Source organism: Cyphellophora europaea, assembly GCF_000365145.1.
Source record: "Cyphellophora europaea CBS 101466 unplaced genomic scaffold supercont1.2, whole genome shotgun sequence".
NCBI classification, from domain to species: domain Eukaryota; kingdom Fungi; phylum Ascomycota; class Eurotiomycetes; order Chaetothyriales; family Cyphellophoraceae; genus Cyphellophora; species Cyphellophora europaea.
Window position 1 is genome coordinate 1,273,291 of NW_008481808.1, and position 14,950 is coordinate 1,288,240.

At 53.2% G+C, this 14,950-nt stretch overlaps 5 protein-coding genes across 5 annotated transcripts; 3 read left to right on the forward strand and 2 right to left on the reverse strand.

Moving 5' to 3' along the window:
• Window positions 1-2,916: 2,916 nt before the first annotated feature.
• On the reverse strand, window positions 2,917-4,826 carry HMPREF1541_01983 (uncharacterized protein; the record flags this gene model as incomplete). The annotated part of the gene is made up of 2 exons (XM_008716339.1): window positions 2,917-4,638; window positions 4,734-4,826. 2 exons carry the CDS (start codon window positions 4,824-4,826, stop codon window positions 2,917-2,919), a joined length of 1,815 nt encoding a protein of 604 aa, XP_008714561.1.
• An 814-nt stretch (window positions 4,827-5,640) lies between these two features.
• Window positions 5,641-7,258, reverse strand: HMPREF1541_01984 (uncharacterized protein; the record flags this gene model as incomplete). The annotated part of the gene is made up of 3 exons (XM_008716340.1): window positions 5,641-6,434; window positions 6,481-6,786; window positions 6,832-7,258. 3 exons carry the CDS (start codon window positions 7,256-7,258, stop codon window positions 5,641-5,643), a joined length of 1,527 nt encoding a protein of 508 aa, XP_008714562.1.
• Window positions 7,259-8,270: 1,012 nt separating this feature from the next.
• On the forward strand, window positions 8,271-8,645 carry HMPREF1541_01985 (uncharacterized protein; the record flags this gene model as incomplete). Its single annotated transcript, XM_008716341.1, has 1 exon — window positions 8,271-8,645. The coding sequence occupies one exon, from the start codon at window positions 8,271-8,273 to the stop codon at window positions 8,643-8,645; it is 375 nt and encodes a 124-aa protein (XP_008714563.1).
• Window positions 8,646-9,606: 961 nt separating this feature from the next.
• Window positions 9,607-11,223, forward strand: HMPREF1541_01986 (uncharacterized protein; the record flags this gene model as incomplete). Its single annotated transcript, XM_008716342.1, has 1 exon — window positions 9,607-11,223. One exon carries the CDS (start codon window positions 9,607-9,609, stop codon window positions 11,221-11,223), a length of 1,617 nt encoding a protein of 538 aa, XP_008714564.1.
• Window positions 11,224-11,707: 484 nt separating this feature from the next.
• On the forward strand, window positions 11,708-14,755 carry HMPREF1541_01987 (uncharacterized protein; the record flags this gene model as incomplete). The annotated part of the gene is made up of 1 exon (XM_008716343.1): window positions 11,708-14,755. The coding sequence occupies one exon, from the start codon at window positions 11,708-11,710 to the stop codon at window positions 14,753-14,755; it is 3,048 nt and encodes a 1,015-aa protein (XP_008714565.1).
• Window positions 14,756-14,950: the final 195 nt, after the last annotated feature.

Genomic DNA, 14,950 nt, shown 5'->3' on the forward strand with positions numbered 1-14,950 from the left:
GGTGGATTCGGAGGGCAGCCACGACCGCACTCGCAGAAGGGCTCCTGCCCCTTCCTGGTGCCCTCCAGACCTTCAGGGCGGTCATATCAAGCAGCGCGCCCATCCTCAGACGTTGCCAGACCCATATTGGCCTGCTAGCAACGCTGGAAGCGAAGTTGGCAGTGTCGAAAGGCCCGCAAATGGCGGTTTTGAAACCTCCTTGCTAGCGATTGACGTTGGTATCTATGGAATCGTTGAGACGCTCCGATCACAATGCTATCATTTTCGTCCCATCATACGCTACCGTTCATGTTTAAACTCGTACTGAAATCGAACGACTTCATCGTCAACTTCACAGCCTTGCTCAGCCTCGCGACTTTCGGCGAGGCTGACAGACAGCCTATTCATCTAGGCCAATGAGAGCCCGTACATTATGCCAAGTCTTGAGACTGCTCGTTCAACTATATAAGCGACTGAACTTCTTCCACATGGTGTGTTCTTCGCTCGCCCGTACAATTTTCCTCCTCCAATTCGACCATCAATTCCAGTCTTCTCACCCTGCCACACGATGGCTTTGCCTCCGCCGAATTCCTCCTTCGCTTAAACCTCCCACCTCCCAAGCCTCCCTCCTGGGCCTTCTCCCTCGCCGACCTGGGCCATGTCCTTAAACTCATCCTAGACTCCTGGGCATTGACGACCAAACTGCCCCCTCCTGGCAAGAGGCCTAACTCGTCCTATACTCCTGAGCACCGATGACCAAACTGCTCCCTCCTGGCATGAGGCGAACTCGTCCTATACTCCTGGGCATCGATGACCAAACTGCCTCGTGTCAGGACGACGACACGATCCGTCACGCTGCACAACAAAGGTAGGTGCCCTCAGTGGCCACCGTAAGCTAAGCATCCTGGTGACGACGGTAAAAGGCACCTGATTCTTCTTGTCGACCTTAGCAAGTCGTCAAACTGCTCGCTGACAAGGTGAGTTTATTCTTATCACATAGACGTAGACCTCCTGGACATGAGGAATAGGGCTCGGCATAAACTGTCCTGATGCTTCTCTTCGTTCTCCGAGCAAAGGTGGGCGACTCTTGTCGTAGATCTCTCGTCGTGTTTGTCGTCGTCGCGATTGTAAACGCTGCCGTTGTAGATGTGTCTCTTTCCCTTTCCTTCCCCCTCATCCATCCCCTATCCTTGTCATCTCTCTTCCTCGATTTCCCCCTCACCGTTGCATGGTCTCCGTGACGCATTTGTAAACGTAGACAGTGTTGTTGGCTGTCAGACTGCCCACTGCCCTGCCACATACCCGTCTTCATTTTCTCCGTATGGTTGCCGTTAATGTTTGCAGGCTGACATTATGCCCCTATTCCTCCGTTTCCTGTCATCTCGTACTGGTAGACACCACCGGCTTGCCGATGACGATGGGCTCATCATAGCGACGCCCGTCGCAAAACCGGCCATGTTGTTTTCTTTCACTTGGTCCTGCACTCCTTCAGCGGCCCTCCTCTCGCCATCTCGTCCCCAGGCCCCTGTACTGCCCACTCTCGTTACTGATGTTCACGTATTCTCCCCTTCGTTCCTTTTTCGCTCTCTTTTGACGCCCCTCTACCAGGCCCGCTTTTGGTGTTCTCACGACGCGCCTCGCCTTTATTAATTTTCAATGTTCCTTGCGCCCGCCCCACCCCGCTCCCACATCACATCACCCTTCCACATTGGGTGCTCATGCATATCGTGCCCGTTCCCATCCCTATACAAACCATATACATGATGTTTTGCGCATCAAGATTCCTGCGCCACCTTTTGACATATGCGTACCAACATACTGCCCCACGGTCACCTGCATCAGCGACTTCATGCACCGATGCGGCCTTACCTTTGGTTATGCTTGGTGGTCTTGATGCATGCTTGCATGGAATAATTGTATTGATTTGAGCTCATTCGTGGCTGCGGTGTGCGCGGCTCATACTGATGGATCTCGCAGACATTGGATTGAAGCCTGAAATATCATGCCAGTCTTCTCGCGAGACTGTCAACACCGTCACTCACCCAATGCACTTTTTGCAGACAAAGCCATGTGCTACAGCGGCAGCTCAAGCCACCACTCCCGATAAGGCAGAGGTTGCGCTACGATGCAGGGGCCCTTGCGCCAGGCTCGGTGTACTCGTCACAATGGGCCTCTGTTAGGACTGACCGTAGGCTCAACCAGACACGGGTGCAGGGAACTCGAGAGGACTACCGGAGTAAGTGTGAAAGCCCATTTCTGCTAGCCGGTCCAAAAAGGTGAAAACCAGTATCGTGGTCCATGGGGAGCTCTATAGCACTGATAAGCTGATCAATCAGGATGAACTGCCAATCCTCGCCAGAGCCAATGATGACGACAATCCATCCGTGGCAGCGGCAAACATATGAGGTCAGTGCAGCTGTCACTGTTCATTACTGCGGGAATGATACACCTCCAGCCCACGAGGAGCAAAGACTGATGCACTGGTGGTAATATTGCATCTGGAATGCCAGTTGTGATGGTAGGGGGCACCGCACCAGCCAGACCGCCCGTGGGCGGGTGGAGGCAATGATCCGACGCTGCGATCGATCCCCAAGGCCACCTTCTCACAAGAAGGAAGTCAAGCAGGTAGAAGAAATGTTGACTGTTGTTGTATAGCACGAAGATCAGCTGAACTGATGAAACCATGACCCTGGCTCTGATACTAGTTGGCGAAACTGTGTGCTCTCGGTGCGGTCGAACTATAGTCCGAACTCTCAGCCAGGCAGGAGCAATGCGTACAAAGTCGAGCGTAGATACAGATACGACAAAGATCCGCTGCAGCAATCACCATGAGGCCGAATAGAAAAGTACGGAATCATTCAACTAGTCGTAACAGCATGCCAGAAGGACACCGTAAAGTCATACAATGGCGAGGCTCGTTTGCTCTCGCTCGGGCTTTCAAATCCAAATGCTCTCTCCACAATCCGTGACATCGAACACAACTCCCAAGCCAGCATCGGCCGACTGCGCCCTGAGCTGCTCCAGGATCACAGTCCCCGGCGCGGGCCCGTCCATCATAGATTCTTTGACATGAATAATGTGAACACTCAAGCCCTTCAAGGGCTCATCCAACTTCTGCGATGGGATTGATGGTACACCTGATGTAGATAGGTTTGGTGGATGGCCAACCCCAAGGCCAGCAGCGCCGGCTGGCACGTTCATTGACGGGCCCGAGCCCGAGGACTGCACCGACCGTCCGCGCTGCGGCGTGTCTGTCCGGTCACCTGTAGCTGATTTGGTTTCTGGCATGGACACGTGCGACGTCTTGCGCCGGGTGCCAGATCCCGCTCGGGTGCCAACATACCCGCTTTGCAAAGGTCGCGGTGATAGTGGCATCGCAAATTCTGCTGATGCCGTTTCTGGGGTGGCCGAGAGATCCCCGTTGACCCCGCGCTTCCTCTTCCGCTTTGCATCTGCACTAGGGAGATGGAGTTCTGGAGCAGGGGAAACAAATGACGTCTCACCGTCCTCCTTGAGAGTAGAACCAACGTGCTTTTTGGCGCTGATGACGAGATTCGCTAGCCATCTCAGCTCTGCAATGAGATGTCTTGGGCACAGGTGGCCATACAGGTCCGAGTCCCGGACACTGTCGTCGTACGAACACTCAATGAAAATAGCTTTCAGGTTACCCGAAACAATTTTCGCTGCTGCGTCTTCCCACACAATGTGGTTCCGAGGTGACAGACTTACCGAGTCTGGTTCGGTGTCGCCGAATATTAACAATTCGTCTCCCGTATCATCGTTTCTGATGAAGAAAGCAGAACTAGATACGGGCTCAAACATATGCCCTCCATCTATCGCACTACTCGGTTGACCGGCGTGCGCCCCGGGTGTAGGTGGGCCTGGTTGTGTACTACCGGCAATCGGTGTGTAGGCTCCAGCATTGTGCACTTGTTGGTGCGCAACTGCCGCAAAATAACCATGGTCATGGTCCGAGATACGTGACATTCGTCTTGCGGGGAAGCTGTAGTCATTAGCGGCCCAGCCGAAGGAGTCGCCCCTCTGGTGCGCCAGGCTATGACTCCTACGGTGACATTTGCCATGGGAAACGCTCCAGCACTTGGTCGCGAGGCCATCGCAAACATTGACGTAGCCACGAGCCTGTCCAGCACCTAGTCTGGGATTGCCACCCTCGATCAGCCGCCTGTAAGTGACAAAGCCCACACCATGACCTTCGTCCGACAGATTCGGCCAGATCCAGTCGTTGAAAATGTGATTTTTGATGGCATCGATTGTTGAGGGAAGGGCGACAATGGCCTTGGCCTCCCGTCCATATTCAAGCGCAGGAGTGTTTATGGCGATCCCCGCAAGGTGGTCAAGATGTGGATGCGTGATGAGCACGGAATGGAGGAGTTCGCGAAAGATATAAAGCGCATTTGCCTTTGCTGATATATTCGGGAACTTGATCCCGGCAAAAGGTCCATGCTTAAGTACTGTCTTGTGGTCTGCAGCGGGCAGCTTCTCGGAGGAACGGGGCATGTCACGTTCGAGTATGCGGGTAATGCTAGCCAGGTGCGCGCCAGCATCGACCGCTATCACCGAACCTTTTCGCCATTCTGACTGTGGTGATCGCACAAGAAGGCCGGAGATATTATCTTCGCGAGGTCCACCATTTGAGCCCTGCAAATTGAGAGGTAAGAGACTGTTCTGGTATAGGTGACACAGGTCCCGGGCTCGCGCAGGACAATGGCATTGACACATAGATAAGGACTTACCAGCACTATCACCTGGAAAGACGCGTTTTCTGGCTTGCCATGGACACGCAGCTCAGGGCTCGTCGTGTCCTTTTTGGTACCATGTTCTCGCATTGAGGTTCGGACGTGAAGTTAGGAGGACTGTTCGTCAACTTCAGGGACTGTCGCTTCGTGCCCTTGTATACGGCGCATTGACAATGCGCGACCTTTTCAGCTTGTGCAGTCGTTACGGAGTAGAGGATGTTCACGCATGAGCTCCAAGCACCAAGTGCTTCTGCCGCAAGGAGCTGTAGCGATAATTGGCTGCCCCAAGTTTCTCTAACTGCGTTGGAGTTGCGGAGGCTGGAAATCCACCAAGATTATAGAGCTGGAATGTGGCTTCGTAGCGAGAAGCAAGGAGAGCCTGTCACATTCATACAGAACCAGATGTCGCGGTGTCAGTGCATCGCCGTTTGGACCTTGTTGAAGTTGCTTGAGGCACGGGCTTAGCTAGAAAGCTTCGGTAGACTTGGTCTGGATTTCTGCCGCAGGATGCTGATGCAGCTGCGCTACCCTTCCTGACTAAGCACATCAAGAACTACATGTTTCGCTTATTCGACTACAACACATTGAGTATCGCTGTGGCCTACTGCATGAACATTGAACCTGGGACTCGAGTAACATTTATTCGGCCGGCACACATTTTGTAGCAACCTGGTCGCAACATCTGGGACTAGTTTATCCGGGATGCAATGGTGGATAGGAGAGCTACTAGACTTCAAGATATCACAGGCATTGCGGATAATACCATTGCAGCTGAGATGTTATCGTTCGACCTGACCGTCTCTGGCCTTTGACGCCAAACATATCGGTAATCTACACAAGTTCACACCACTCCGAGCCCTGTTGTTCATAAAGCTTCATTCATAAAGGTAGGGTATCAAAAACTTCATGAGCGGAGAGATCCTCCCGGCTCGCCCAGTGCAGCTTCGTACGTAGGTATAGGTGGGCCACGCCTGTTTCGATGTCGCTTGTGAGGCTCGTCATCGTCATCATCGTCTTCTTCGTCATCGGATTGACTGCTCCGCTGGCTGCTTGTAGGACTCGAATACTCCGGGGGTGGTATAATCTGTTGTCCTGCTGGCGTGTTCTCAACTGGCTGATGCTGGACATCCCCCACGTCGATTACGCTCGTACTTGCGGCAGGGCTGAACTCGTTGGAAGGAATGTGTGAAAGTTGCGCCAGGGAAATGTCAGTAGGAGATCGCAGTGGCCCTGGGTTGCCAGAAGGAAGGCCAAGTCTTGCCAGACCGCTCCTTGTCCTCGAGTGGCCCGGCTGATATTCTGGCTGACGCACGCCTTCCCGGCCAGTTTCTAGCAGAATGCTACCTTGCTCGCTACCGTAGGGTGGAGGCGGAGCAAGACTGCCTGTCATGGGTGCCAGCCCCCACTTCTTGACGTTGGCCTCAATGTACACGAATCCCATTTGGCCGAAGTTGACGTGCACCGTGCAAGGCCCATTCGCGCCTACTGTCGGAAAGAAGTTTTGACTCTTCAAGTTGTGCGCGAACTCGTCCAGGCGTTTGCCGTTTCGAGTGAAGAAGATCGAGCCTGTACGTGGCTTGTAACCCACTCCAATCACATCACCCTGAACATAGGCTGGTCCATATGGAGTTGGATTGAAGGGCTGGTTGAATCGCCTGTGGCCTGATGACACGTACGCCACAGAAGTTCTGTGAAAGCCTGATAGTATTAGTATCTTGCTGAGCATACAGCCTCGGCAACTCACCTGGAAGGCGGAAGAGCGGATATGGTTTAGTAGTCATGCCGATACTAATCAGGCTGTTATCTGGCTTGTCGTAGATTTTTGCTTCCCAGTAGTAAACCTCATTCTGTTTCGGCACAGGGAGGTTGCTTTGAACGCTGCACTCGGAGTCAAAGAACTCAATTTCGGTTCGACCTTCAACAAAACAATTTGCGATTTCCAGCTCGGGCTCAAATTCCCATGCAGATACGCCCTTTTCTTGGATCGCTAAGAACTGCGAGAGCGATATGTCTGTTTGTACGGTCTCGGGAGGATTGGCTTGTATGAACGCTAGCAAATGTTAGTTGGATAGCGGCAATGTAGCAATAGCCTTACCTTTAGCCCTCAGATACTCGGCCCGTTGCAAGTCGTCCATTGACTCGAGGGCTTCCGCCTCTTCTCGGGCAAATGCTTGTTCATCATCAAACTCTCCAGGTCTACCTATCCTATCGAGAAGGATGCGACCCCGATTGGTATAGCGAAAGAAGAAAAAGACCGCTAAAACAAGGACAGCGATGCCCGCTGAGCCAAACGCCGATAAAATACCAATAAGAATACCCCTCCCCGTCGAACCGCCATCGTTGATATTGATCACAATGTTTGTTGACGGGTTGGGATTTGAGGAGGAGCTCGAATGCCACCCATCTTGAATGGCGGTAGTGGTAAAGATAGAATCGGATGTTTGGGCGATCGGGGATAAGGTCGAGGTGGAAAAGGTGGATGCGATATGTATAGGATGCATTTGCCCCAAGGGCGCCCGCATGGTTTGCTGACCTCGAATACGCCCAATCAAGGTGTCGAGGGTCGCGTGATCGAGGAGAAGAGTGCGAAGCTCAGGTTGCGATACTTGGATACTTGCTGTGACGGCGAAGTGGGCGGGGTTTCCAGGGAGGCGGGCGCGGAATGCAATGTTCCAGGTTAAATAAATCAAGTCTCAAATCGAGCCAGCCGGAGACGCAAGAGCAGACAAGGCCACCATGTTGTGTACAGGAGAAGCTGTGAAGCCCTGTGATGATGGATTGATAAGAGGTCAGAGGTGAAGACAGCGCAGGTCAGTTGTGGGAGGTCTGGATCGGATGGGGAAGGCGAGGCGTAGGCGGAAACGGCGATGAAACCCTACCTGCGCGGCGCTGTGCTGTTCCCAGAGGACCCGGGACCACGGGCTCTCGAAATGGCTGGGCCGGTGGCGCTGGTGGGCACTGGTCACATGACTTTGGATATGTAGGGTTAGGGCTAGATATCTAGTCGAACATTTAGGGCCCACCAGTTCACGTTTGCCACCTGCCAGCTTGAAAGGACCCTCAGCATTGATGCCGACAGCAAGGGCCCGATCCAAGGCAGCGCTCATGCTTCATCGCTTCACACCTTGGGCATCTATGGGTCACATCTTTGACTCTGGCCGTCTCCCGTGGCACCTGGCCCAGTCACGCGACCAGTGCAGCCGCTCGTGTCATTCGAGCCCTACTCAATGAGTCATTAGCAGCCTATTCACGCCACACCTCACTCCACGCCCTGCTCGTTGCCTACTCCGTTCTCGGATCTAGAGGAGTATTTGTATATATGATGCCTGAGGGTGGGTGAGTGACTTTGATGATATGTGACTCGTATATGTGACTCCAGCAGGACGCGCTCGACTTGGTCTATAAGTACGAGTACCGCCCTCGCCTTGCATCACCTCTACAAAATCATTTTGCTATGACCATTTCAGAATTCGCTGGCACTCATTAAAAACTCCCGACAGCAGGAATACAAACAAAAACCAAGAAAAAAATACCATGGCCCACAAGCACAACCGACGCCGAACCCGCCCTCGTTCGCGGCAAACCAAGCTGGCGCCTGATTTCGATTCTCTCACGACGCCAAATCCATATTCCCTTGATACATCTTCAGGACTGTCCGCAATCTACATACCGCGACCCAGAACTATAAAGCCACCCAAGGCGGACTTATCCAACAGTGTCAACGCTCGTCACTGGCACAACCGATACATCGCTTGGCAGAACCGTGAGTCTGCGCAACGGCGTGATGCGGCTCGCATCGAAGCCGAACAACTCAAGCTCTTCGGCGGTGAACCTGGCGACGATACTGGTCTCTGCTATAAGATGATGGAGGCTTTCGAGGGTATGGATTGGGTCGACAGTCTTGAATGATGTAACGATTGGTGATGATACCACACGGGAAACCGCTGGCGTTCTGGTAGGAGATTGTCATTACTTGAGAATGAATCGGTACTGGATGCTCGTCACACACTCACACCTCGCTCGTTGGGACGGAATCACCCCTCAAGTCGCGACTTGTAGCAATGAAGGCATTTACCCTCGAATGACTTGGAGCGGTCTTTCTGAATGATCTGCTGGATTGGTCCCATCTGCTTGAGCCGTCACATCAAGTAGGCTGTGCGAGCTGGATATGGGTCATGAAGGGGGATTGGTGCTCGCGGTAGCACGCTTGAGCTCGCCCCCAGATGGACGGCAAATAGACGCATAGCCGTAGAGGTGTATACTAGGTAGTGATGCCACCGCCAAATCATTATATTTTACTCCACTTGTCTGTGCGTTCTTCCGCACTTCATGTCTCATGCATGGCCTGCTTGCGCAATCGTCGTGAATGGTTGCTGCCTATTGACTCAAATTCACTGCCTGAGGCTGTGAATGTACGAAGCTTGGCCTGCGATGTACGACGACTGCCATTACGGCTCGACTTTTCCTTTTTTACGCCCAGTGACTCCTCCATTTTTTCTCCGCGATCTCGCTCGCACCTAGCCGATGGACGTCCGCCCATCTCCTTGGCCGGGCTTTTGTCATGGAGAACGCTTGCCTGCAGGGGAAATGCGTACATAATAGCCATCGGACATGCGCGGGACCATTCCTCTGACGGCTTGAACAATGCATGTCGAAGTGCGCGAGAATCGGTCATGATTGCATGCTGCACAGAGTCAGAATTTTCTTGCTCCAGGTCGACTTAAATATAACAGCTCAACCGCCTTCGTAAGCTCGCCAAAAGCTCATTCACAGTAAACAGTCGACACACATCAACATACGTCCTTGCGTACACAACTACACGCTAACTAGACCTGCGACCGTTCACCGAAAAGTCTCAAGCGTTTTTGGCATGACCAGCTTCCACACCCCCAGCAATCAGCAAACTTGGACCAGCGAGCAAAACAACCAAGATCATAATCAGCATCAGGAAACGCCACCAGAACAGCAGTGGCCCAACGATCATAGGCTCAGCATTGATGAAAGCGACGCGACAGAGAAAAGCTTCGGCGTGCGTCGCACAGAAAACGTGGATGGCGTGTCCCGGCCTCAGGTGTTGACCCGGGAGCAGACGACTACGTCGCTGGCAGCAGCACCATATACTAGTCCTGACGACTTTGGGTTACCGAGTCCACATCACATCGATGCATCACAGGGAGAAAAGGAGCTAAGGCGATCTTCGACCGCGTCGACCCTTCAGCCAGAGAGCGGTGCGGGTGCCACAGCCTCGCGTGTCTCTACCGATGCGCACGGCAACACCTATCCCGAGGGTGGCTTCGCTGCTTGGTTCTGCGTGTTTGGATCCTTCTGTGGGCTCATGTCTGCCCTGGGTATGATGAACACCATAGGAACGTTCCAAGCGTATCTATCCGAAAACCAGCTCTCAGACCAAAGCGAGAGCGCCGTGGGCTGGATTTTTGGCATCTACGCGTGGCTTGCTTTTTTCTGCGGCATTCAGATTGGGCCATGGTTCGATGCAAAAGGTCCACGCATTCCGGTGGCTCTTGGTAGTGCGATGATCCTTGCGACTTACTTGCTACTAGGAGTGTGTACGGCTTACTGGCACTTTCTGATCGTTTTCGGAATTGTCGGTGGGATAGGCACGAGTCTGGTCTTCACCCCGGCGGTAGCAGCCGTCGGGCATTGGTTCCTTCGGAAGAGGGGTCAGTGCACCGGTCTTGCAGCTGCTGGTGGCAGTCTTGGTGGTATTGTTTACCCGCTCACACTGAAGGCACTCTTTCCCAAGGTTGGGTTCGCTTGGAGCTGTCGGGTGGTGGCTTTGATAAACTTGGTCCTCCTGATCATTGCCAACTTCGGTGTTCGGTCTCGACTCCCACCGAAGAAGGCATCAAAAGAATCGCTACTCCCAGATCTCACGATATTCCGCCAAAGGACGTTCGCTTTGACCACGGCCGCAGTCTTCTGCATGGAGTGGGGCCTGTTCGTCCCGATTTCCTACCTCGTCTCCTACTCCCTCGCGCAGGGAATTGGCTCGGACTTTTCTTACAACTTGATCGTTATCTTCAACGCTGCGTCGACCCTAGGACGGTACCTACCAGGCCTATTCGCGGACAAATTCGGGCGTTTCAACTGCATGCTTGCCATGATTGGCATGGGTTTTGTTTCTACCTTCTCTCTTTGGATGCCTGCTCGTGACAGCAAGGCACTGCTGATCCTGTTCGCCCTTGCATTCGGTTTCGCGTCAGGAAGCGGCATTTCGCTTACGCCAGTTTGCGTAGGTCAGTTGTGTCGAGTCGAGCATTACGGCAGGTACTACGCCACATGCTTCACGGTTGTGAGCTTTGCGAGCCTCACAGGAATTCCAATTGCAGGACAGCTGGTCACAACCTTGAATGGTCGATACGAGGGTTTGGTTGCATTCACGGGTGCCGCATATGCTGCAAGTTTCGTCTTTTATGCAGCCGCAAAAGTCAGCGGCGTTGGATGGTCATGGAAAGCAATTTATTGAGAGGGCAAAAGTACCTCCGGTATACAGAGAAGTAAAAGGCATGATGGCGTTCAATTTGGCGAGGTGTCTTCGGAGTTCTACATATTAGTCGCACGAGGCGGCCCCCAATCTACATTTATATCCCAACTGTAAACCAAGCCCGGCCTCCGATTTGTCAGTATTCTTCCCTTATTGCTCGCGGCATATGGATAGAGCTCAAATCATTCAATGTACAATTGCTTTCGTAGAAGCACGCCTGAGAACCATTGCGGACCAGCCGAGCCCGTGTCCTCAGATGGGCAGAAGTCGTGCAGCCAAATTACCCCAGAATTGCCCCGCGCCTTCGGAAGGGGAAAGAGGTGACTGTCTACCTCGCTAAGCCACACACCATTGCTCGCCACGTTCTCGCTTTCGACTCGAAAAGCCACCCGCTGTGCTCCGTGTCACAGCTATGCAAGCCGGAGCTTTCGCTCATTTTACCGCAATGGCTAGGAGATAGGGAATGATGGAGGCAGCAAGCACGAGCCACTACCACACATTTTCGGCGATTCCGCCTGGTCTCACTCGTTCGGAGCTCAAGAACGGACAAGGTAGTGTGCCAAAGAAGAAGCCCTCGAGAAGGCGTCCCAATACCGGTCGCCGATTTCAGTGTAATCATGATGGCTGCGGTAAGACGTATTCTAGAGCCGAGCATCTCCAGCGACACCAATTGAACCACAGTCCAAAGGGGCTCTTCTCCTGCGACTATGCTGGATGCGATCTCACCTTTGTCCGAAAAGATCTCAGAGATCGCCATAGAAAGCGCCACAGACATCCCTCGCCATCAGGTTCGTTCGGCCAACCTACTGTCCAGGAGACACCCTCGAAACTTTCTACCGGCGGATCAGACAACGAGCGGACGCCCGGCGCAGTAGGCCTGCGTACGCTGAGCAGCGACTCCGGTCGCAGGCCATCTCTAACCGCTGCCACATCGTCAGTCAGCTTCCCAGCTCGAAGTACTGCTGGCTTCGATGGCTTTAATGCGAATCCGTACTCGGGTGCAAACCCCTTGAACAGTTCAAATGGCGAGCTTGGCTTTCCTAACCTCGAGAGAAAGACATCCATCACCCCGGGCGAAACGATCAACCATCATGCTACAAGCTCTGTTGGAAGACCTTCGATGAGATTCAGTCATTCACACGGCAGCATACCTGCAGTCAACCCCGGCCCAAAGCAACTCAGTCCTCAATCGGAATGCGATAGCCATCGTCCCGGCGTATTAGCTGGCTTCAAGCTGTCCGAGTCGATGTCTATGACTGCAGACAGCTCACAGAAAGCTATGGATCTGACACAAACACGTAGCTCTAAATTTGGACCTTCTCAACAACAGAACTACATCCAAGGCGTCGGGACTCCAGGACAGGGGACCGGCCAGCAACAACGATCAAGTACAGCCACCGCGGCATCTACTTTCAACGCTCCGTTCGTTACTCCCGACTTGGCCATGAGCTACGAAACTCCAATCATTGACGATCCTTCGCTGGGCATATCGCCCTCAGGCCGGACCGATGAGTTCACATCATGGCTCTTTGACCAGAACGGGGGAGCCTCGCACCCATCACATGCAAGTTCGAACATATACCATTACCAGCCGAATGTTTTCGGCCAAATATACTCCGACGAGATGCCATCGACTTTGTTTGATCAGTTCGCAGATGTTCCTGATGAGCCCGATCCGATGACATCCACCGATTTCCTTCTGCCTGCCAAAGAACCCGGTTTGTCCGACTGGAAGCGGAGACACCTAGTCTCGATCATTCAGGGGAGGTTCTTTGCAAGTGGCAATAGTGGATTGGCGACGAAACAGCAGATTTTTGGCGGCAACGATGATGATGCCGGCCATCTGTTGAATATGAACTCTTTCCAGATCTACCTAGCTTCGTACTGGACGAGATTTCACGACCAGTTTCCCTTGCTCCATAGGGCGACCTTCATACCTGACCAGATTCATGATTGTCTACTTCTCACAGTTATTGTGGTGGGGGCGTCTCTCCTTGATGATACTCAACACGGATCCACGTTCTGCGATGCTGCAGCTCGGCTTGCAAGCGTTGTAGCTTGGAGCCTGAGATGGCAGATCTTGACAGATGCTGACTCAGGACCTCCAGCAAAACTGTGGGTGCTTCAAAGTCTGGCGATTCTAGAATTTTACGAGAAGATGAACGCAACCCGGGCGCTTCACGAGCGAGCTCATGTACATTTCGCCGCTACGCTTACGCTGATGCGTCGCGGTAGCGCACTAATTGGAGACCATAGTATCCCACCATCCCGCGACGAGGTCGCCACCCAAGTCGATGACAACGATGCATTTGCGAGTGACAAGTGGTGGAACCACTGGGTTGCCCAAGAAGCGACCCGCCGCGCAGCGTTCGGAGCATTCTTCCTGGATGCGTTGCATGCGACCATGTTTGGCCATGCTGCGACCATGGTCATTCATGAGATTCACTTGCCTCTTCCCTGCGATGACACACTTTGGTCTGCTGGCACGGCCTCAGAAGTGGGGAGAATCGAATTCAGCCTGTACACCAACGGCATCAAGCCTACCATGTTCTTGACAGGGGTGAAGCGCACTCTATCCTGCCAAAAGGTACGGACTAATCCCTTTGGACGCATTATACTCATGGCCGGGCTCCTCTCCATCGCCTGGCATATGCATCAAAAGGAACTCTACAGGAGCACATTGGAAGAACGGAGCGTTGGGATGCCCGAGGGTTGGAAAGCTCAATTGCTGAAAGCTTTTGACTGGTGGAAGCAAGATTTTGACGACAGCTTCAGCCATATGCGCAAGAGTGGCATTGATGCAGGCAAGACGGGCTTCAGCCAAGAACGGGCTCTCACATCCCAACATCTGGCGACTGGCCTCTACCATATGGGCCATATCGCAATCCAAGTGGACATGCCTGACCTGTGTATCTTGGCTGGAGCAAAGGTCCTGCTCGGTCGAGTTATTACCAAATCAGACTATGAGCGAGTGCATTTGAAGTTGAAGCAATGGGTAAGCACGGCAAGTGCGCGACATGCCGTCCACTACTCGATCCAATACCTCAAACTGACCCTCCTTGATCCCGAGTCCGGCCAGCTTTCCGACTCAGGGCGACGCTCATCCAGCCAAGTCTGGGACGCTGCGTTCAGGGGCGGTCCCAACTCGCCGGATATCGTGCTCATTCGGCCCTGGACCATGTATTATTCGGCGCTCGTGCTATGGACTTATGGATACCTTCTCGACGGTCCCCTCCGGCCATTTCCAGAGTCCTCAGCGAAGCCTCGAGCTCTCGACTCGGATATCGCACAACAGACCCCTGAGCAGATCCAACAGATGGAACATGACGCCAAGACTTATCTACATGCCATGGGCAGGTTTACCCATCCGAATGGATTGCAGAATGTAACAAACAGTCGGAACAAGGTTGTTGGCTTGATGGGCGTGGTTCTGACAGCCCTAGAAAGCTCACGATGGGAGCTCCTACATGAGGCGAGACAGCGGTTGCATAGTTGCGTGGACCAGCTAAGATGATCTCAAGACCAGGAGTCATGGCTGTAGGTTCGCTATAGTCATCGAAAGGGAATTAGTCTACCTGATCTACTCGCCCGGGTCAACACAGGCCAGGAAGCACTTGCTGAGGCCTGAAGGATTTCTTCACACGGCTCCTATCATAGCACGCGCAGTATAAATTGTACCCCGAGCAGTCGGGGGTCGCAGCCTTGCCCA